The 22,041-nt window shown below is 38.8% G+C and overlaps 1 protein-coding gene across 1 annotated transcript in view; it reads right to left on the minus strand.

Moving 5' to 3' along the window:
• Nucleotides 1–611: 611 nt before the first annotated feature.
• mtap (methylthioadenosine phosphorylase) overlaps nt 612–22,041 on the minus strand; it is a 28,839-nt gene continuing 7,409 nt past the window's right edge. Inside the window, exons 2-8 of the mRNA XM_003216601.4 lie at nt 17,795–17,881; nt 16,700–16,758; nt 14,226–14,393; nt 10,724–10,826; nt 8,301–8,540; nt 2,331–2,453; nt 612–1,222 (exon numbers count right to left, since the gene is read on the minus strand). Coding sequence (XP_003216649.1) covers nt 1,184–1,222; nt 2,331–2,453; nt 8,301–8,540; nt 10,724–10,826; nt 14,226–14,393; nt 16,700–16,758; nt 17,795–17,881 — 819 coding nt within the window. The 3' untranslated portion in view covers nt 612–1,183. The remainder of the gene's footprint in view (nt 1,223–2,330; nt 2,454–8,300; nt 8,541–10,723; nt 10,827–14,225; nt 14,394–16,699; nt 16,759–17,794; nt 17,882–22,041) is intronic.

Consider the following 22,041-nt stretch of genomic DNA (forward strand, 5'->3'; position numbering starts at 1 on the left):
TTTCAGAGAGTTGTTCTTTATTTACTGTCCTGATATTAGGGTTTTTTTTAATATTGGAAGCCAGATGTCGTTCATTTTCCTCCTTTCTGTTGAAATTGTCCACATGCTGTGGATTTCAATGGCTTCTCTGTGTAGTCTGACATAGTGGTAGTTAGAGTGGTCCAGCATTGCTGTGTTCTCAAATACTATGCTGCGTCCAGGTTGGTTCATCAGGTGTTCTGCTATGACTGACTTCTCTGACTAAGTCAGACAGCTGCATGGTATATGGTAGACTCCTGCAGAGGTGAGAGGATCCCCCTTGTCCTTTGCTGAATGTAGCGTTTGTTGGATTTTCTTAGAGGTGGACAAAACGACAGGAGAGAATGCTTCTGGAACATGACCGTACAGCCTGGAAAACTCACAGCAACCCTGTGATTCTGGCCATGAAAACCTTCGACAATATTTGGTGTGGAGAGAAAGAGAACCCCCTCAACTTAAATCTGACTTTTGAGCTGGCCAACATTTAAGAATATAGATTTAAATTCACTAGCATTTTGCACAGTTGTTCTGTTCATTCAAAGGATCAAAATAATAAAACTCAATCAATGTTTCATGTAAGACAGACACCAGCAGGAGGTCACATTTGGTTTTATTTGTTGAAAGCAGCGGAATGTTCATTTCTCAAAGGCAAATGTCAGCATCAAATGTATGCAACCAATTCAAATATAAAAAAGAGTTTCTTCTGATTTAAAAAAAAATGCCACTGAAAGAAGACTTAGCAATTCAACCAATCTACAAATACTGTGTTTAGACTATCTAAGGCTCTTTCCATTTGTAGAGGTGCACTTTCAAGTCTTACCTCTGCCTAGAAATCTTAAGGTTGAGAAGTGATTTTGTACATGAACCCAAACAACAGCCCTTTATATCTTGATATTCTCTCCTCGTGTCAATTAAGCATGATGATTACATATTTGCGATTAAAACTCATACCCTGTGGGATGTCACTTCCTCTAACTAATTCAGGCTCAGCCTGGCAGGAATTGTCTTTTCCTGAACCTCTGTAGGATTTTTATGCCAAAACAAGAGTTATAGCAACAGGCAAGAATGAACAACATTGCATGTTTTCACCATATTCTTCCTGGGTGTTCTTATGTTCTCGAAATACACAGCTTCTTGCTGAGATTGAGTGCTCCTCCCTTGGTTTTCAATGTTTTGGAAGTATAACAGACAACTGCACCATACTCTGAAACACAAAGGTTGGTACAAAGAAGAAAAGCTGAATGGATAAGCAAAATCTTCAAGACTTTAAACAGTTACAAGACAGAACTTGCTCTGCAAATTGTAAATAATATGCAGTTAATTTCCCTCTAACTTTTAACACCTCCCCCAAGATCAAGTAAATGAGTACTGTAAATAGTTTACAGACTTATGTAGAAGTCTAGACATTTCAGCCAAAAATTCATTCAGACTGATCCATGGGATGAATGTGAGTACTGTACCTTAATTGTACCTAAACCCAGTTAGATGTTTCCAATTAGGGCAGATCTCAGAGATTTTATGATTCTCCTTTAGTTTAGACTAAGGGCCCTTCCAGGCAGACCCTATATCCCAGGATCTGATCCCAGGTTTTCTGTTTATACCAGATTATCTAGCAGTGGGGACTCATATAATCCTATTTAATGCAGAAAACCTGGGATCAGATCCTGAGATATAGGGCCTGTCTGGAAGGGCCCTAAGCAACTAGACAAAGCCTTTATCTGGTTTACATATAGACATACATTGTAATCTACATCCCTTTTGAAAAAGAGCTAGGACTGGGCTGTGGCACAGCTGGTTAGTAGCCAGCGGCAAGAAATCACTACTGACAAGAGAGGTCATGAGTTCAAAGCCAGCCTGGACCAGAGTGAGCTCCCGACCATAAATAGTCTAGCTTGCTGTTGACCTATGCAGCCTGAAAGAAGTTGCATCTGTCGAGTAGAAAATTTAGGTACAGCTTTATGTGGGGAGGCTAATTTAATGAATTTACAACACCATAAAACCTTCCAGCAGCATGTAGAAAGGAATGAAGAAGTACTCCATCAGGGACTCAATGTCACAAGTGGATGGTGAAGTGGCAGCTCCCTCTGTGGCCGGAATCGAGCATACCCTCATGAAGCCGGAAACTGGAATGTTAAATTGTCTCTATGTCTGTCTATATACATCATATGTCTAATGGCACTGAATGTTTGCCATGTATATGTGTATTGTGATCTGCCCTGAGTTCCCTTCGGGGTGAGAAGGGCAGAATATAAATACTGTAAATAAATAAATAGGACACAAATATAACAAATACAATAAAATAATGGTATTACTTTCAAGTTCTGCAGGGTTTCTCCCCATTCCATGGACCCAATCTGAGGTATAGAAGTCAGGAGTAAACTGGTTGCTTTATTTGCATTTTCTTTCAACGTCTTTAGCACCTTGTCCACTGAAACCTGCAAGTACAATCACAGATTCCTATAGTAACTACATGACTATAATTCAGACCTTATAATATTTTTTTTGAGTAACAGGAACACATAAAATATATTATACACATTGACTTTGGGCTAAATTTCACTGAACTCAGTGCAACTTGCTTCCAAGTAAACATACATACAATAGTGCTGTCTTAGCTATCTCAAGTCAATATTTAACATAACAGATCAGGAAGAAGTTCTTTGGACAGATACTAATTTGAATTCCTCTATGAAATTTCATAGTTTTGGCCTCACGGGAAGACACGGGCAAACCGCCTTTGAACAAATATTGCCAAGAGAACTCTGTGACGGGCTTGATTTAGGGTCACCATGAATTGGAAATTACTTAAAGATGCAAAACACCATAAAAAAAGAAAATGTTAAGAGAGTGAACCCTGGGAGATCAATACATACAGCAGTAGAAAAATAATTGTTTCCAATATCTAAATAAATATAAACAGTAAGACATATATCTCAGGAATACAGCCTTTTCTCCAATTGCAGAAATCTGGAGGTGTCTGTCTAAATAAACAGGTCTTGTTATGCTGCTCTCTCACTTTCAAACCTAACATGCAGACATGTATCTCGTCTCCTTCTTCAATTCTTTCAAAGGCAGAAACTTTTTACATTGAAAAGGCTAACTAAATAAGTTAGGAATGTTTAACCTTGAGAAGAAAGGCTTAAGAGGTAACATGATGGCAATGTTGAAATGTCTGAAAGGATATCATGTTAAAGATGTGGCTAGATAGCCAGTTTTCTGCTGCTCCAGAAACTATAACATGAAACAATGTATGCAAACATTGTTCCTTTTTTAAAGTGTTAAACCATTCAAGTAAATTCAGGTGTCTGCAGATTCTATTTACATGGATTCAACTATCCATAGCTTGAATATATTTTTAAACGTTCCCCAAATAAACTTTGATTTTACCATTTTATATAAGGGACACTATTTTACTACACCATTGTGTATAGTAGGACTGCAGCACCCACGCACTCAGGAATCCACAGGGAGGATTGGAGCCAATCCCCAGTGGATACCAAGGGCCCACTGCTGTATTGCAGTAGTGTGACCCACCCATCTACCATGTTTGCATGCCAGGTGCTCTTCAAAAATAGGTTCCTCTCATCCCACTCTTATTTATCTTCCAGAAACTCAAGTTAACCAAAACATTCACACAATAACTTTGTCCATCTGATTCCCATTATCTCAACATTTCCACTGCAAATCCAAGGATCTGTGGCGAATAAGCTGAGTTGCAAAACTGGGCAAGCATATGGCAACTCTTACATATAATGCCTACAAAAGTATCTTATATCTATTGCCTGAAAAAAAGAGGAATGCAAACACCCACTTTGGACTCAGTTGCTGACTCATTTCAAATGATTTTTACATGATGAAATACAGATTATCACGACAAAATCATTATTTACTTACTTTATGATCACCAGTTAATGAAACTGAGGCCCCTTCCACACAGCTAAATAAAATCCCACATTATCTGCTTTGAAATGGATTATATGGCAATGTGGACTCAGATAAACCAGTTCAAAGCAGATATTGTGGGATTTTCTGCCTTGATATTTTGGGTTATATGGCTGTGTGGAAGGGCCCTCCATCAATCAAATAAGAGGAATAAATCTACTGAGGATATGGCAGGAAGAAGGCACTTCTAGATTATTCAAAGATATTAAAGGAGCCTTGTTATATTCGTTTTAAATACTTCTCCCCCTACACATTTATTACCAATCTGCCTCTGCTGTCCAGAGGTTGGGAAATTACGGTTTGAACTATAGTTCCCAGGAACAACCATCTAGCATGGTTGGCTATCTGGGGGCCCTTCCACACAGCCATATAATCCAGAATATCAAGGCAGTGAGCCTACCATATAGGGCAAAGCTTTCCAAATGGTGCGTCGTGGCACATTAGTCTGTCAGCTGCAGTGTATAGGGTGTTTCGTGTAAACCTAACAGGAATCCTTTGAGTCTATATAAAATAAGCAATACATTACTTTTAAATATACAATTGAAAGGTTTTTATGAGATATGTTGTGTCCCCATACCTTTCACTATTAGAATTTATGTATGTGTCCATATCTCATATAAGGGATTGGTTTAACCTCTGGTTTGCTAGTAAATGTAAATTTCTGTGTTACGAAATGATGCATATCTCAACAGTGTGTCACCCACATGAAATGTCTGGAAAGCTATGTTATAGGAAGACAAACCAATTTTTAGCCATAATTTTAACAATGAGTTAAACATAAAAGGTGCTTTAAAAATAGCAATTTTACAAATATATTTAGTATAAAGTTTATCGTTTAGGGAGGTACTTTATTTTTCCTCTCTCCCTCCCATGCCTAAGCTAGAGCAGATGAAACATGAAGAATGATTTTCCCTATTAAACAGCTTGGAATATACTGAAGAATGCATGTGAGAGATGATGACCTATATTTATTTTTAAACTTCTACGGTAGGAACTTTTGCAAATCATCTTCACACACTACACTCATCAACAGATGCTATATTTGGACTCAGGGTTTTCACATCTGTTTGATATAGGTCAGCAGTGACTAAATATTGAAATGTACACTGCCTTCTCTAAATCTAAATTTTGTAAGTGACTCATAGTAGAAGGGTGACCATTTTGACTGGGATGGGGAAACTGCAGGCTGTAGTTCATTGGCTTCAGGAGCATTGGGGGGTGGCAAACCCTCAGCACTCCTGAACCCCTTTAAAAATCCATGGAGGGGTGAACATTGTCCGAATGGCAATGCTCCATAATGCAAATACTCCAATAAAAACACAGTGCATGCCCCATAATGGAAGTCACAATTTTTTTTTTGTCATATTACAGATTACTTCACCTAAACATTAAGAATTTCCTGACAGTAGGTGCTACATTGCAGCTATGCCTTGGAGTGTGTGGTAGAGTCTCCTTTTTGGAAGTTTTTAAACAGAGGCTGGATGATGAGTGCTTTGTTTGTCCCTGCATGGCAAAATGGTGTTGGACTGAATGGTCCTTGTGATATTTTCTAACTCTATGAATTCTACTTGTAAGGTGGTATAGGGAATGCTCCTTGTATTCTCCATCCTTGCCCACACCAATTTTTATAGTTGTCTACATTCTTCTTCATTCCTTCTAGTAACCCTGCAAAGGCTGATTGGAATTATCCCTATTTTGACAGTATAGCACAAGAGTTTCTCTCACAGGGAAGATAGGATTTAGACTGGAGATTTGCTAGTAAGGGCCATGTTCTCACACTAGGGTAACCTTTGAAAAAGTATGTCCAAAGCACTAGTCATGTTAATCTGTTGCAAAAAAGAACAAAAAAAGTGATGATATCATAAAGACTAACTTTTGTTGTTGTTAACAGTTATTAAGACAACTTAGATTTATGAGAGATCTCTAGTGATATCATCACACAGAGAAATACCAGCTTTCTGCTCCAGTTGAGCTACGGGGTCCCATGCCACCCATCACATGACATAGCCTCACTTCCAGTGGGGCTCTGTGGCTCAACTGGGGTGAAGCCTCCTAGGACACAGCGCCAACACAGGAACCTTCCCGTGTACCACCTGGAACAACGGGTCTACCGGGGGGGGGGGGGGGGGCTGCACGGTGACGCTTCCCGACGCGTGATGGGGAAGTGTCAGCTGCTGACAAGGCACAGTGCTGGGATTAACTTGCTGCCCTCAAATTCACTATGCAGGCTGGCAAATCGATCTGGAGGACCTCATCAATATGCTGAGGCCCTGAATCTCTCAGTTTCTTGTCTAAAATAGACTGAATGAATCCATCTGATTTATCTATGTGTTGACTTCTCTATCCAACATTTGACTGAATGGGCCTACTCTAGTTCGGACTAAACAACAGGATTGTACTTTTCCAAAAGGTTATGCTTTTCAAATGGTTGTGAATTCCATTTTTCTCCAAAAGGTTTTTCTGGTTTTTCAAAAAGTTATGAGCTCTAAAAAGGTCATGCCTTTCCAAAAAGAATCTGGCTTCTTCCTGAGAAGAGCCAAAAACTCATTTGAGTAAAATCTTCTCTTCAGTGGTATATATCCACATATACTTATGAAAGGCAATTTTGGCTTTTCAGTTGTTCAATTGATAACCTAGTTATCTCTGATCTAATGCATAAACTATAGCAGTTTTTCAGAAGTGTTTCTTTTCAGTGCCCCAAAACATCTAAAAAGATAAAGGTTTTCCCCTGATATTAAGTCCAGTCGTGTCCGACTCTGGGGGTTGGTGCTCATCTCCATTTCTAAGCCAAGGAGCCGCCGTTGTCAGTAGACACCTCCAAGGTCATGTTGCCGGCATGACTACATGGAACGCCATTATCTTTCCGCCGGAGTGGTACCTATTGATCTACTCACATTTGCATGTTTTCAAACTGCTAGGTTGGCAGAAGCTGGAGCTAACAGCAGGCGCTTACTCCGCTCCCTGGATTTGAACCTGGTACCTTTCGGTCTGCAAGTTCAGCAGCTCAGTGCTTTAACACACTGAGCCACCGGAGGCTCCAAAAACATCTATTCTCCCATAAAACATCTTGTTTCTATAGCATGCTCTCAAGAGACAAAAATAAAATATACTTCATTAAAAGTAGCATATCTGGTTTACTCGTAACCTTCAGCATACAGGTACATAATTTGTCAATCCAGTTATAGATAGGATTTGAAGTGGTTTCTCAGTGCAGACAACACAGGGCATTTTTCTTATAATCAACTGCAAACTGAGTTTGCTCTTAACAGTGCAAAGTCTGCATAGCATCTGACGGAGTCTGTGCTCTAATGGAGTCTGTGCTCCAAGCAGTCTGATGGCTAAAGCATTTATGTTTGAAAATGAAGTCTCAGCTCTCAGCAGCCCCAGATCTGATCATGTGGTCTGCAGCCCCTCCCACAACCTCAAGAACATAGAGTAAAGGGAAAGCTGCATACCAAAACATACATATACAATATAGTAAGCAAACAGAATAATATACAAACAAATTACTAATGGTGGTTTGAAGAAGGTTGTCATTTCCAACAGGTTTATCATGGCATTAAATTCTTGGATTAGTACCAGTTTTATCAGAAAGTAAACTTATGAGGGAATAAACAATGAGGGAAACTTCATTTCCAAAACGCAGACAGTGACAACAATGGCTAATCCCAACTAGAGTAGGCCCATTGAATAATAACAATTGTGTTGCTTTACCAAATTTCCATTGATTCACTGGAACTATGTTATAGACAGAAATCATGACAGTTGACCCCTGTATTCACAGGGGGAAATGTTTCCAGATTTTATATGGATATGTGAAACCATGGATAATAGAGAATCTTGTTGGAATGAAGGAATATTGGCCCAAGAATACAACACTCATACAGGAAGGCCTAGAAAATTTCTAAAGAGGATATATTTTGTTGGATGTGGATAAATGAAACTATGGATACTGTATAATACAACCATCAAGTGGGGGAAAGACCTACACAATTATTCCAGTTCAAGCTGTAGAAAATGCAATGTACCAATGCTAATTCAAGGCGTACAGCTCTAAATCAAAGTGTTAAATTTTAATACTCCTAGTGACGAATCCCAAAATATGTGAAATGCAAAATGCGAATGTGATAAAAACCACATCCTAGAATAAACAGATGCCTTTCATCGCTTGTTGGAATACCTCTAAATACATACCAACTATATTGTCCAAATTGACCATTAAATATGGCTATTCAGTTTGGAAGACTCAGTTGCTTTAAATAGAAACACAGATTTGAAATACAATGTAAAATATGATTCAAACACAGATAATCCTGAAGTTAACCATGCAGTTGACTCACACTTTCTTCGTGTTCTTTCCAGCAGTCGTAATCCGTTGCCATAGCAATACTTGCATAGCAGATGCCAGCTTCCTTCGCTAGAATCACTTCAGGAACTGTAGTCATATTGATGACATCTCCTCCCCAGCTGCGAAACATCAGGCTCTCCGCCCGAGAGCTAAAACGTGGTCCCTCAATTGTGATCACTGTCCCCTTGGAGTGGCATTTGATCCCAAGCTTCTTTGCAACATCCATAAGGACCTGGAAATACACCAACAGCAGAAATGGTGTGGAAAGTCATCTAGAACTTATGGCAGGCTATACCAACTCCCAAAAATTAATCTAGAAGCCTGAGTTCTTTCTTTATATAAACACCTGTAGGTGTGTTGGGTATGAAAACGGAAATATCCCGAATGTTACCTCCTTGAAGATTACAGGTACAGAATTATTGTCCAGCTGAAATTATATCAGGGAAGGGCTATAGTATCCACATGTGGATTATGGGCCATGGAGGCCCATATATATGAACTAATCCTACATTTGCCATAATAGTAAACCACCATCAATTGATCTGTTTCCATTTTGGACAAGAATTTGGGGGGGGGGGGCACAAAAATATAGGCATATTGGAAATAAATAAGAGTCATCTCTTGGTATGCACTGGGTAATGGACCATGCAACCCAAGACAACAACATTTACAGATGCTCATGTTCCATATGTGTGTGTGTGTACAGACATACATATATATACACATACACTCAAATAGCACACAAAGGGAGCAATTCTGGAGACTGATGAACTGTGAAATGGCAGGAGGCTACAGAAAGGCTATGTCTATACATAAATTCATTCATTTGGGTTCTGCATAGTACTCAGTGAAAGCAATATTCAATTTTTGTTTTTTGATGCTGATTTTAATGTTTCCCTGAATATTTTCAATCTGTGGTTGGGCAAATCCATGTATGTGAAACCCACAAATACAGAAGGTTGACCGTTGAATTCTGCACTGTAGAATTAATGTAATTTGACACCACTTTAACTCCATGGCTCAATGCTACAGAATCATGGGAGTTGTAGTTTTCCATCTTTAGCTTCCTCTGCCAAAGAGTGCTGGTGCCTCACCAAATGACAAACCTGAGGATTTCTAAGCATTGATCCCTGGCAATTAAATGTGTTAAAGTGCATTAACACAACAATGTAGATACACTGTATAATGCCCAACAAGACAGGGGGAAATTCTGAGCATGCTATTTACATTTTCCTTACTCACCATGTTGCCAATTCCTAAAAATTTCTCAACTATTTTTAAGAGCATCTTAGGCATAGTGTAAGAATAATTATGTTACAAGGATCTTAGGTACATTTCAAAGTACAAAACAATGTGTTTGATTGTGACATCACTGAAGAGATTTAAAAAGATGCCAACAACATGCCCATAAAAAATCTTACTGAGAGCATAGACTGGTGGTTTTGTGTTGTGGTAATTGAATTTTCTAAATACTGTAATCCAATCCCGAACAACTTTTAACATGCCTACAGCTATGGCTAAAAACAGACTGACCAACATCAACTTACTATTACACTCTTTTTACATGGTTACTTAGGTGGTTTGCTGTTTCCTAAGGTCAACATGTACAGTCCTTGAGCAAAGAGGTCTTCCACAAACAAATAATTCATCCTTTGAGGAAAAAATGGCCCATTGCCATACTTAAGCTTGTGGAAAACCTAGTAGTTACATCAAACAAACATAAGTGTTGACTAGCATTCAAGGGAGTGTGCATAATATTCCACATACACTCCAGACGATTTCTGGGTCTGTTTCACACCTAATCTTTCACATTCCTGCAGTGTTGCTGTGCTTTGAAACATGTATTTGGAGAAAAAAATGTGCAGCTGAAAAGCTGATAAAATTTTTGGCTAAAAAAACTGGGAATAGAATTAAACATGCTATCCACTGGAGAACAGGCATCTCAGTAGAAATCTGTAACAGCATGAACATGCAGAAATTCTGGCAGACACTTTCAAAGCATTCAAGCATTAAACTCAGAAGGAAAAATATAGTGTTTGAAAAGTACCAGATATGGGGAAATCAACAGGGAGAGACAGATAATGTTGCTACTGAATGAAGGCAGTCACTGTGCAGTTGATGATTCCTATGGAAAAACCTTCACAGATACAATATGTATAGGTGTCCTTGTGGTGCATTTGCTAGAAAATCTGCTGTAATAAATACTTTTCCAAAAGCCAACTTGAAAAACTGAGAGACCCTTTGGAGCACCATTTAGGACACTTCAGCTATAGCAAAGAATGCAAACAGGGGACACTGTAACATACTATTTTCCCTACAACTGTACATGTCCATATGAAGTTATTTTCAGCCCATGCAAAAGCTGCTCCAATCCTAACCACAGGTGCAATCTTCAGCAAGGTAAAAGTCACTAACTTCTCTTGTTTTGGCACAGAAAGGTTCAGCCATTGAAACGTGGCATACTCCCGGAAGGCAGGAATGGTTCCCATCATAAAAAGTGAGCCGTCTCTGCGTGGTTCTGGAAAGGAAAAGGAAAATGATTAAAGAAAAGGAGAAAGATGCTGGCAGAAAAGTGATAATGTACAAGGGTCAAAATATAATGGCTAGATCCATCTCAAGGAAACCCACTGGTTCATTTGTTGAATGCTGAAAGTCATCCTTTATGCATATGCTTCTGCTTTCATAAGTCTATTACAGCTGAAGCTAACAACCAGGCTGAGGTATCCCCCAGGTGCTTTGAACTACAAATCTCATAATAATCTCTCAATGTCCAAGGCAACTGACCTTGATGCAATATATCCAAATCTTATGAATATATGTATCAGTATAATACCTGTATTTTAAGTACTTTAAAGGTAGCATGACCCATGTGTGATCTTTCATAGAATCATAGAATAGTAGAGTTGGAAGAGACCTCATGGGCCATCTAGTCCAACCCCCCGCTAAGAAGCAGGAAATCGCATTCAAAGCACCCCCGACAGATGGCCATCCAGCCTCTGCTTAAAAGCTTCCAAAGAAGGAGCCTCCACCACAGTCTGGGGGAGAGAGTTCCACTGCCGAACAGCTTTCACAGTGAGGAAGTTCTTCCTGATGTTCAGGTGGAATCTCCTTTCCTGTAGTTTGAAGCCATTGTTCCGTGTCCTAGTCTGCAGGGCAGCAGAAAATAAGCTTGCTCCCTCCTCCCTATGACTTCCCTTCACGTATTTGTACATGGCTATCATGTCTCCTCTCAGCCTTCTCTTCTGCAGGCTAAACATGCCCAGTTCTTTAAACCTCTCCTCATAGGGCTTGTTCTCCAGACCCTTAATCATTTTAGTCGCCCTCCTCTGGACGCTTTCCAGCTTGTCAACATCTCCCTTCATCTGCGGTGCCCAAAGTTGGACACAGTATTCCAGGTGTGGTCTGACCAAGGCAGAATAGAGGGAGAGCATGACTTCCCTGGATCTAGACGCTATTCCCCTATTGATGCAGGCCAAAATCCCATTGGCTTTTTTAGCTGCCGCATCACATTGTAGGCTCATGTTTAACTTGTTGTCCACGAGGACTCCAAGGTCTTTTTCGCACACACTGCTGTCAAGCCAGGCGTCCCCCATTCTGTATCTTTGATTTCCATTTTTCTGATTTCCATTTTTCTTTGAAGCTAAGCAAGCTCAGTCCTGGTAAGCAGTTAAAATGGGAGGCTATATTTCAGAGGAAGGAGCTGGGAAAACATCCTGACTATTCCTTGCCTAAGAAAATTCTATGAAATGTATGGGGTAATCATAAGTAGACAGGCAACTCACATATTGATTCATCCCTGACTCAAGCTACACATCAGCAGGCTCAAAACTGTTGATTCCCTGCAAACCAAGTTCACTATGGAAAGGGGTTATTGTGCTCATCTGATGGATTTCCAAAGTGCATCTGCTGAATCTGGTAGCTTTTTGAACTGTCCCAGGACTATTCTTATGTAAAATTGATTTGTTACCCTTGAAGGTGAGACAAATGTATGACATCGAATGGGGGACTTTAAATGTCTCATTACAGATAACATTTGGTCAATATAATCTGATAAACTGAGTGGCACAGGGTGTCAAACTGCATTTATTCTACAGTGCATATGAAGCCATAGTTCATAACAGGAAGGTCACTTTTGTTAGCATTCATTAACATCATCCATTTTGCTTTCAAAGTGTGTACGAGCACCAAGAGGTTCTTTGAAGGAGCTCTTTCTGACCTGATTTCAGTATGGTATAAGTTATGGAAGAGGAATGTGTATATGTCACACTTCAGGTGCGTGTTCAGTTTGTAAATGAAGAAGCCTTAGGCCAGGTCTTACCTTCTGTCAAAACCCTAGCTTCTGTGGGCAAATATCAGTCACCAAAACAAAAAATAATATCTACAGAATTATACATGAATTTAGAGAGCTGAAGCTCAGTAACTTTCATTCCTCTTATGACTGCTCCATCTTAGCTAGAACCAACTGTCTGACTCTTCTATTTAATCTAGATGCCATCTTTCTCCAGGCACAGAACCCACATGACTTAAGACACAGATTAAAACAATATATAATGCAACCCTCATATTCATGAGGATAGGTTCCAAGACTTCTAATAGATACTGAAATAATGGGTAATAGGGAACCCTTTATTTTTATTGTATTTCAGCCAGAAGCATACCATAGAACTGCATGGCAGAACCTTGAGAATCCCACAAAGATTTCCAGAGAGGGGATATTTTTGGAGTGTGGATAAATGAAACTGTGGACACCGAATCAGTGGATAAAGGGGTCACGTTATACAGCTAAAATCCTGATGATTAAAAAATAAAAGGTTATCCTATTAAAATACATAAGCAATTAAATTATAATGATAACGATAAATGTAGAGCTCACTTCCATCCTGCACTGTGACTGGAAACAACTACTATGACAATCTTCTCAAGTATCCTCACCAGATGTGGTTGTTATATTGGTGGGACTGAACGTTGCCCCTGTGGAACTTAAGATTAGGGTGACTCATATACTGCAACAGTTTTTCAGGGAACTTTTATTAAGCTTATATGAAACTTTATTGGTCATATCCTGCACCATGAGTTGTGTCCGGAAACAAACTGGTAGGCAACTATATTGTTTCAACTAAGGAGTTATTAAGCTTCCTATGGTCAGCCCGAGTCAGCACATTTTTCATGTAGAAAAGAAACGAAACGAAAAAGACGTTCCGCAGTTGATAGCAATGTATAACAGTCCATTAATAAGAATCTGTAACCTCCGTTGTGACTCATGCAGTCTTCCAAGTTCAGCTTGGTGAGTAAACTAATTGCATTTTCTAAGAAAAAAATCATTTCCTTCCTGTATGCTACACATCCATGGGCTTGACAAAAGAAAAACGGAGGGTGGTGATGGACTCTTACTGAAGTAGGGCTGGAGAGAAAGTTTGAATAAACATTCCCATAATCATTTCCAATGGGCTTGCTGCCTGAGACTTCAGAGGATCAGGCCGGAACAATGTTTTCGATTCAATCGGTCCTGTATATCTTACAAACCAAGTCTCTGAACAGTTGGGAATTAGAGATAGACAGCAAAAGGGAGAGAACACCTGTCCTTTCTCTCAATTGGGAGAAGCACAGAAGATCTTGTAGATCTTCTCTTGGCTTTGGAAACTTTTTGGAAAGTCATACTGTTTTTGAGGCAGTGTTAAGAGATGCCAGCAGAAGACTAGAGGAATCTAATAAGATTTTTAAAAAATGTCTGCCAACTGCACTTCAGTTAAAAAACAATCCTAAATACAACTTTATGGATGTTGACTTCTGGAATTCAACCAGAAATGTATCCACATAAGTATATTTTGCAAAGGAACTTCTCACAATGATCCCAAGATCTAATTCAGTTCTTGTCTGCTCTATCTCCTCCCCCAAATGATCTTCTCTTCTCCTTTACCTGTCTATGAACTGGTCGATGATAACAATATCTCCAGGCTGAATTTCTTCTCTTAATGAGCCACAAGCAGTTGTCACTAGTAGGTGGGTGCAGCCCTCTTCCTTCAAAGCCCACATATTGGCACGGTAATTGATATTTGTTGGTATAATGGTATGATGCCTTCCATGTCTATGAAAAGAAAGATGGAGTGAAAGTGAGGACAATGGACCTAAAATATGAATTAGAAAAGCACATCAAAAAGCTACTCAGATCTGGTGTTTTTTTGGTCAAGATCCTTTAAGTCAACCAATACAAGTAGTAGTAATAGGGTGAATTCTGTAGTGCTTCTAGAGAAGTAAAGGTCAAGCTTCTGAAATATATAAATAAGCTTGGCCCCATCCAAAGAATCCATAGTCCTAATGCCTGTTTTTGTTGTTCTTCCAGAAGCTATCCAGTTTACTTCATTCAATGCCAGGGTACTTCACAATACTCCCAGTTTCTCTCAGTAGCATTCATGAGGTTCTGGATTCGAATGTTGAAATTTAACATCTTGGGATTAAGAACATCTGTCTATCTATCTATCTATCTATCTATCTATCTATCTATCTATCTATCTGAGACTTTGTTTGTTTTGCTTTGTATCACTCAAGGAAGGTGATATTCCTTTAATGTTTATGTTTTTTAAAGCTCCTTTAAGGGTAAAATTCTGACAAGGCATTGTGTAAGATAAAAGAAATGCACTCATATTATAATATTCCAATATATATTTGAGAAAACATTAAAGATATACTGTAATCTACACATTTTATATTCAAATATAATATAAGATATACTTTTTATATAATCTATGTACAAATTATATACAATACGACCCCTGTAGTCTCAAGAGTGGTACCCATGGTTTCATTTACCCATAAAATATCCCCTCTCTAAGCATTCCTTAGGTCGGGGCTTCTTAACCTTTTCCCACTTGCGACCCTTTTCCGCCAAAGAAATGTTTATCTGACCCCGGGTATATGAATATAAAAAAGGTATAAAAAATAAAACATTTGCTAATAACACTATGTAACACAATTGTTGTTCCTGGGTTATAAATGGTTCTATCATAAAAACATGGGAAAAGTTAATTAAACTGCAATTTTTTTGTTTTTGCGAGGCATCCTGCAGCACATTTTGCTATAGTTTTTCAACGAATATCTCTTTAAGAGTTTCAACCAATTCAACATAATTTGTGGCAGCCACAAAAATGAAGTTTCTGGAGTATAACTACTACTTTCAAAGTAAATACCACACAATGAAAGAGGAAATAACACATTCAAACCAGGAGCAATTTTTCCCCAAATTTTGTTACAGTTATAAGGCTTGTTAAACAGATTAATTTTCCTTTTTTGAAGTGCAGTTGAAGGATTTTTGCAGGGTTTATAATAAAAACTCCATGTTGTTGCTAACAGATGTGTGCAAAGTCTGAAACAGCCACAGGTGGTGTTCAAAAACCCTTTACAGTTGTTTCACACCCCCATTTTCTCTTACGGGATCTCATTTGGGGCCAGGACTCATACTTTTAAGAAGAAGAAGTATACTTCCACCAGAAGTTATTTGTTCGATAGGGTTCATTATTATCTGTGATTTTTACTAACTGGTTTAAGTATGGGAACATATCTCCTGCAGACATGGGGGTTGTACTGTATTTATAGGTTGTACTGTATTTATACTTTGTGAACACATTTCAGAAAAAATAATGTATATTCAATTTTAATAAAGGAATACTTTTTAATATTACTAAAATCAATAATAAAATTGGCAAACTGCTTCTGTGTTTTTCTGAAGAACTGCAAAGAAGTGAACCAACAAACTCTCAGTAGAAACTGATTTTAGGCTTGCGGTCACTATTAAAAGGGCCTTTCCCCTCATATGGATCAGCCTAACTGTACTTGGAATCCAACAAGAGAGAAGGATGCTTGCCAATGACTTTGGATTGTGGTTAGGCTGATGACCTCACCCAGGAAAAGGCAGTTTTTCAAAGAACTTCTGTGCAAAGCCCTACAATGTTCCAACAGTTAAAACCAGCCACTGAAAAAGGATGAACTCATACTGGCAGCCAGTTTGGTTGATATAGTATTGGTGTTATATAAGTGCGTTGTCTGGGCTTTGCATTAGCCATGTTAATATGTACATTGTCAAATTATAAGGTAAATGTCAGCTGAAAATTGCACTCCTGAATGCAAGGCACTGGAGTTGGAAGCTTAAAAGAAAATAAAACGAGTCAGTGACTTTGAGAGGACTCCCAGAGGATGAGTATCCCCTTCTGAAGTCATCAGCTGGAGACAAACTGGGGATCGGAGCTGATCAATAAAATCCAATATATGACCATATTAACTGAGGAACTTCCTGAATACTTCAATATAATTTCACTTTTAAAAGATCTCAAGCTTTAGATTAATATATTTCTGACATAAATACCAAATATTTCCAGTAGAAACAAAGAATGTACATACCTGGCTAGAAGCACACAGTCAACATTTTTTATCTTTCCCAAAATCAAAGCATCTGAGGGCTACAATTTCAAAAGAGAAAAACACACATTAACACCAAGAAAAATTATAAAATGCGACCAAAAAAATCTAAAATCTTAAGTGCCAGTTATTTATGATGAATGTTACAGAGAAGGATAATAGGTTTTCTTGAAAATTTCAATGAGTCATGGTGTATCACAATGCTTCATATGAAGGTCTTAAAGAGTTGGGCCCAAGTAAGTGTGCACAATATTACAGCCATAATTTGAAATAATAATAAGCACAAAATCCATAATATGTATTATTTCACAAAATCAAAATGATGGCATGTAAAGAAGTTACAAAAAGTTTTCCTTTAAGGCGCAATTACTTTTTTTTTTTTTTGCCCAAATGTCTGCTCCTTGGATTTCTTACTGCAGAATACAGGTCTCATCTCAACTGCTGGGTGACTTTGAAAAAAGGGGACATGCTATAGAGCAGTGGTTCTCAACCTGTGGGTCCCTAAGTGTTTTGGCCTACAACTCCCAGAAATCCCAGCAGTTAGGATTTCTGGGAGCTGAAGGCCAAAACACCTGGGTGCCCACAGGTTGAGAACCACTACTATAGACCATCGACAGGAAATACACAGTCCATATGCATTTTATAGTGCAACTCCCATATCCGTGGGAGACATATTCCTGAACTTACGATGAAAACAGCACATCCTGGATAATAGGAAATTGTACTGAAATGAACGATTTCCACGAGAAGTTGTGTTTGACTCATCCTGGTGGACCTAGAAAATTCTTAGAGATGTCTCACCTTTAGGAATTTGCTAGATCCTTCAATGTGGCTCTATGGTAACGTCTAACAACAAACTTCTAGTAGTAATGCTATAGCAGACCCTTCCCTTGACCAACACTACAAATATTTGAAAACTCAACCAAGCTTCCAAAGTAGCTATGAGACACCGTGTTTAAGAAGAAGTGTGGCCAGAAAGTGGATGGAAATTTCTAGGGAGTGCTCCATGTTCATAGATCTTACTATTGCAATCTGCATGTATACGAATAAAGAAAAAGACAAAAAAATTATACACACCTTTCCGTAAGGCGTATCAACATATTTTTCTGTTCGACCTTCTAATATGTCAGGATCATCCAGGCCAGTGCCTCCAATTATTCCAATCTTGCAAACATGAGGAAATATATATTAGATAGGATGATACATCAAAACCAATAAAACATTCCTGTTATTAATGTATTTTGAGTGCTGAATCTGAAAAATGCAATAAAAATATTGCAACACTCACTGTTATTACACAAATTTCATTACTAATTTTACATTTTACAACATAGAGATGTAAAAAAAATACAAGTTGTGGAAAAAATTACATGCCGGAGAAAATCTGATCACAATCATTTTTGGATTTAGAACACCGAATTCCTATAGAACGAGCACACATTTTATTAAAAAGGTTTTTTATGGCCTTGAATTGGCAGTCCTGTGATTTGTGGTATCTGCTGCCTTCTTGTGGAAGGTGTACAGAAGTACAACAGAGATAGAGAAGCTACTTCCAATATACTGTACTCCTAAAAGAAGTAAAGTAGGCTGAAGTCATTTCATCTATGGACCAATTTTCCTGAATCTTCCTGAGGGGTAAATTCAGAACTTAAAAGTTCATGAAACTGTTCTGCTAGTGGCAGGGTTGATTTGATTTAACCCACTTGTCTGCAGGTCTCATTGTAATGATTTAAATCACAGTTTAAATCACTGGCAAAAAGTTCCTATTTAATTGTGATTTTTAAAAAGTAAACATCTATTAAGATAATCTTAGAACATACTCAGAGAGGCAAATTCCATTAGAGGACAGGAAGACAATAAGGAATTATTCTGAATTATTCAATAAGGAATTATTCCCATAAGCCACGTGTTGCTGTGGCTGATGGGAATCCTTTGTTGGCCAGGTGGAATAGCAGTGAATAGCCTTGCAGTCTCAAAGCCTGGCTGTTTTCTGGAGTAGCTGGAGCTTTTTGTTGTATGAACGTAGAGGCATGGATGAGGTGTTGTGCTGCCAAGTTTAGTGTTTCTGGGATGTGTAGTTTTGTTGTTTTGTCTTAGGCCGAAATTTCATTACCCTTTTATATATATAGATAAAAATACATGTTGATAAGCAGTAACCATGTCCTAGGTTTTTCTATTATGTCAGCTTCAATCATTTGGGTAATACTTTGAGAGCTGAAGATTTGCAAATGTTCTAGTCCACAATAAGAAAGAACGTCTATGCATCAAGATACCCTGCCAAACAAACTGGCTAAGTGTCTCTGGATTTCCCACATTTGGTGACCTTTTATGTATATTGTGGGGAAAGAGATTTTTTGGCAGGAAAAAACCAAAGGTTTGAATGAAGAACACCATGTTCTATGCAAAATATGCAAGGGTTGGGGTTTTTCTGGCAAACATTACAATTATAAAAAATGTGCCAATTTTTTCCAGTCTCAGCTAGTAGGGAGAAAACTTCTGAACTTATTGATTTTGGCATGCAAGAATGAAGTAAGAAACTATTACATTCCTTAATACCAAAATGTGGGGATTGCACTAAGTTGGCATATCAGCACAATAACTAAAATATCTCTGTGGCCAAACACCAGTTTCAAACACTCGCATCTAGTACCTGAGTGGATAGATATCCAGATGAGCAAGAATAAACCAACCCTCTAACCTCCCCAGATCCTTCAGCCTATCTTGGGGCTGAAAGTACTGTATATCCAGAGCTCTATCAAACCCATTCCATTCAGCTGGTCCCCCCACATTTTGGCAACAAAATCCCCACCAGCCCATTATGTACAGAATTGTTGTTGTTGTTGTGCATGTTTTCAAGTTGTGTCTGAACAGTTCTCTGGGAAGGAGAATGTGGACTTGTCCAAAGACACTCAGTGGATTTCCATAGAATCATAGAGTTGGAAGAGACCTCATGGGCCATCCAGTCCAACCCCCTGCCAAGAAGCAGGAAAATCTTATTCAACACACCGCTGACAGATGGGCATCCAGCCTGTGTTTAAAAGCTTCTAAAGAAGGAGCCTCCACCACACTCCGGGGCAGAGAATTCCATTGCTGAACAGCTCTCACAGTTAGGAAGTTCTTCCTAATGTTCAGATGGAATCTCCTTTCCTGTAGTTTGAAGTCATTGTTCCACATCCTAATCTCCAGGGCAGCGGAAAACTAGCTTGCTCCCGCCTCCCTATGACTTCCCCTCACATGGCTATCGTGACTCTTCTCAACCTTCTCTTCTGGAGGCTAAGCATGCCCAGCTCTTTAAGCTCATAGGGCTTATTCTCCAGACCCTTGATCATTTTAGTAACCCTCCTCTGGAAACTTTCCAGCTTGCAAACATATCCCTGGACACAGTATGATTCCAGGTGTGGTCAAACCAAGGCAGAATAGAGGGGAGCATGACTTCCCTGGATCTAGACACTATACTCCTCTTTATTCAGCCAAAATCCCATTGGCTTTTTTTGTCACATTGTTGGCTCATGTTTAACTTGTTGTCCACGAGGACTCCAGGGTCTTTTTCACATGTACTGCTGTCGAGCCAGGCATCCCCCATTCTGTATCTTTGTATTTCATTTTTTCTGACTAAGTGGAGTATCTTGCATTTGTACATGTTAAACTTCATTTTGTTAGTTTTGGCCCATTTTGCTAATCTGTTAAGATCATTTTGAATTCTGCTCCTGTCTTCAGGAGTATTGGCTATCCCTCCCAATTTGGTGTAATCTGCAAACTTGATGATTGTGCCTTCTAACCCTTCATCTAAGTAATTAATAAAGATGTTGACCAGAACAGGGCCCAGGACAGAACCCTGCAGCACTCCACTCGTCACTTCTTTCCAGGATGAAGACGACGCATTGGTGAGCACCCTCTGAGTTTGTTCACTTAACCAATTACAGATCCATCTAACCATAGTTTTGCCTAGCTCACATTGGACTAGTTTGTTTGCCAGAAGGTCGTGGGGGACCTTGTTGAAAGCCTTACTGAAATCCAGATCCACGGTGTTCCCTGCATCTACCCAGTTTGTAACTCTATCGAAAAAAGGAGATCAGATTAGTCTGGCATGACTTGTTTTGATAAATCCGTGTTGACTATTAGTAATGACCACATTCCCTTCTAAGTGTTTGCAGACCATGTCAATCTCTGGTCTCCAGAGCTGTAGAACAAAATTCAAACCACTACACCACACTATCTTTCAGAATCAATTGGGGATTTTATTAAGCTGGAGGATAGGATGATAGCCTAAAAGCAACATGGAGCTCTTAGGATACTTTTATTTTCTTCCCCTAAACTGGTGAATCCAGAAGTGTGGAACCTCACCATCAACTATCACGAATGGACCTGCCACTATTACAACCTCTTGACACTTATTTTATTGACATCCCACTTTCTCCTTACAAAATACCCAAGGTGGCATATAAGCAAGCAAAAAAAGGGCCAAATGCCAGTTCTGGCTAGGGAAGGAAGACAGTGAATCTGAAAAATACGCCATGCTTGGCAGAATATAACTTCTATCTCTCACCCCTGGCTATTCCATCTCAGATGGATAGAAGATGCACTCACACAAAAAAACTGATAATTTCTGCTTGTCATTGCCTTTCTCATTATTCCCATTGCCAAGAACACTGGCAAATCAAAATGAGATGTATTCAGTATGATCTGTACAATAAAATAAAGCCCTATACAAGGGGTGCATCTACCCCACAGGATTAACATAGTTTGACACCACTTTAACTACTATCACTCAATGCTATGGAATCCCAGGAGATTTATGTTGCTAAGACACCAGCACTTTTTGGCAGACAAGGCTAAAGACCTTGTAAAACGACAGCCTCCTTGATTCTATAGGACTGAGCCATGAAAATTAAAGTGGTGTCAAACTGAATTAATTCTGTACCCAAGGTGCAACATTCTCACAACCCACTGCATCTCCCAACATCCTTTCATATTAGAAAGGACTGTGTTCAACGGTGGTTACAGGTAAGTGAATACAAGGTTCATCCCTAAACTATTTTCCCAGCTGTATTTCCCTTCTACTTGCTGCTTTTATCATAGCATTAACATTTCATGTTTTATTCAGTGCTTTTAATTTGTTGTAAGCAGTCTGAGAACTGCAAATACACTGGAAGAATGCACATTATCTTTAAAAAATACTAATTGGAAAACCATTTCCTGCTATTAAAACATTAGGAAGCATCTAGACAATACATTTGTAGGGTTTTCTCGCTCTCTGTAAAAACTAGATATTTACTTATTTGCAATTTCTGAATACTACTAGATGAAGGTCTTTGCTTTCTTTC

Source organism: Anolis carolinensis, chromosome 2 (genome assembly GCF_035594765.1).
Source record: "Anolis carolinensis isolate JA03-04 chromosome 2, rAnoCar3.1.pri, whole genome shotgun sequence".
In the NCBI taxonomy this organism is placed as follows: Eukaryota; Metazoa; Chordata; class Lepidosauria; order Squamata; family Dactyloidae; genus Anolis; species Anolis carolinensis.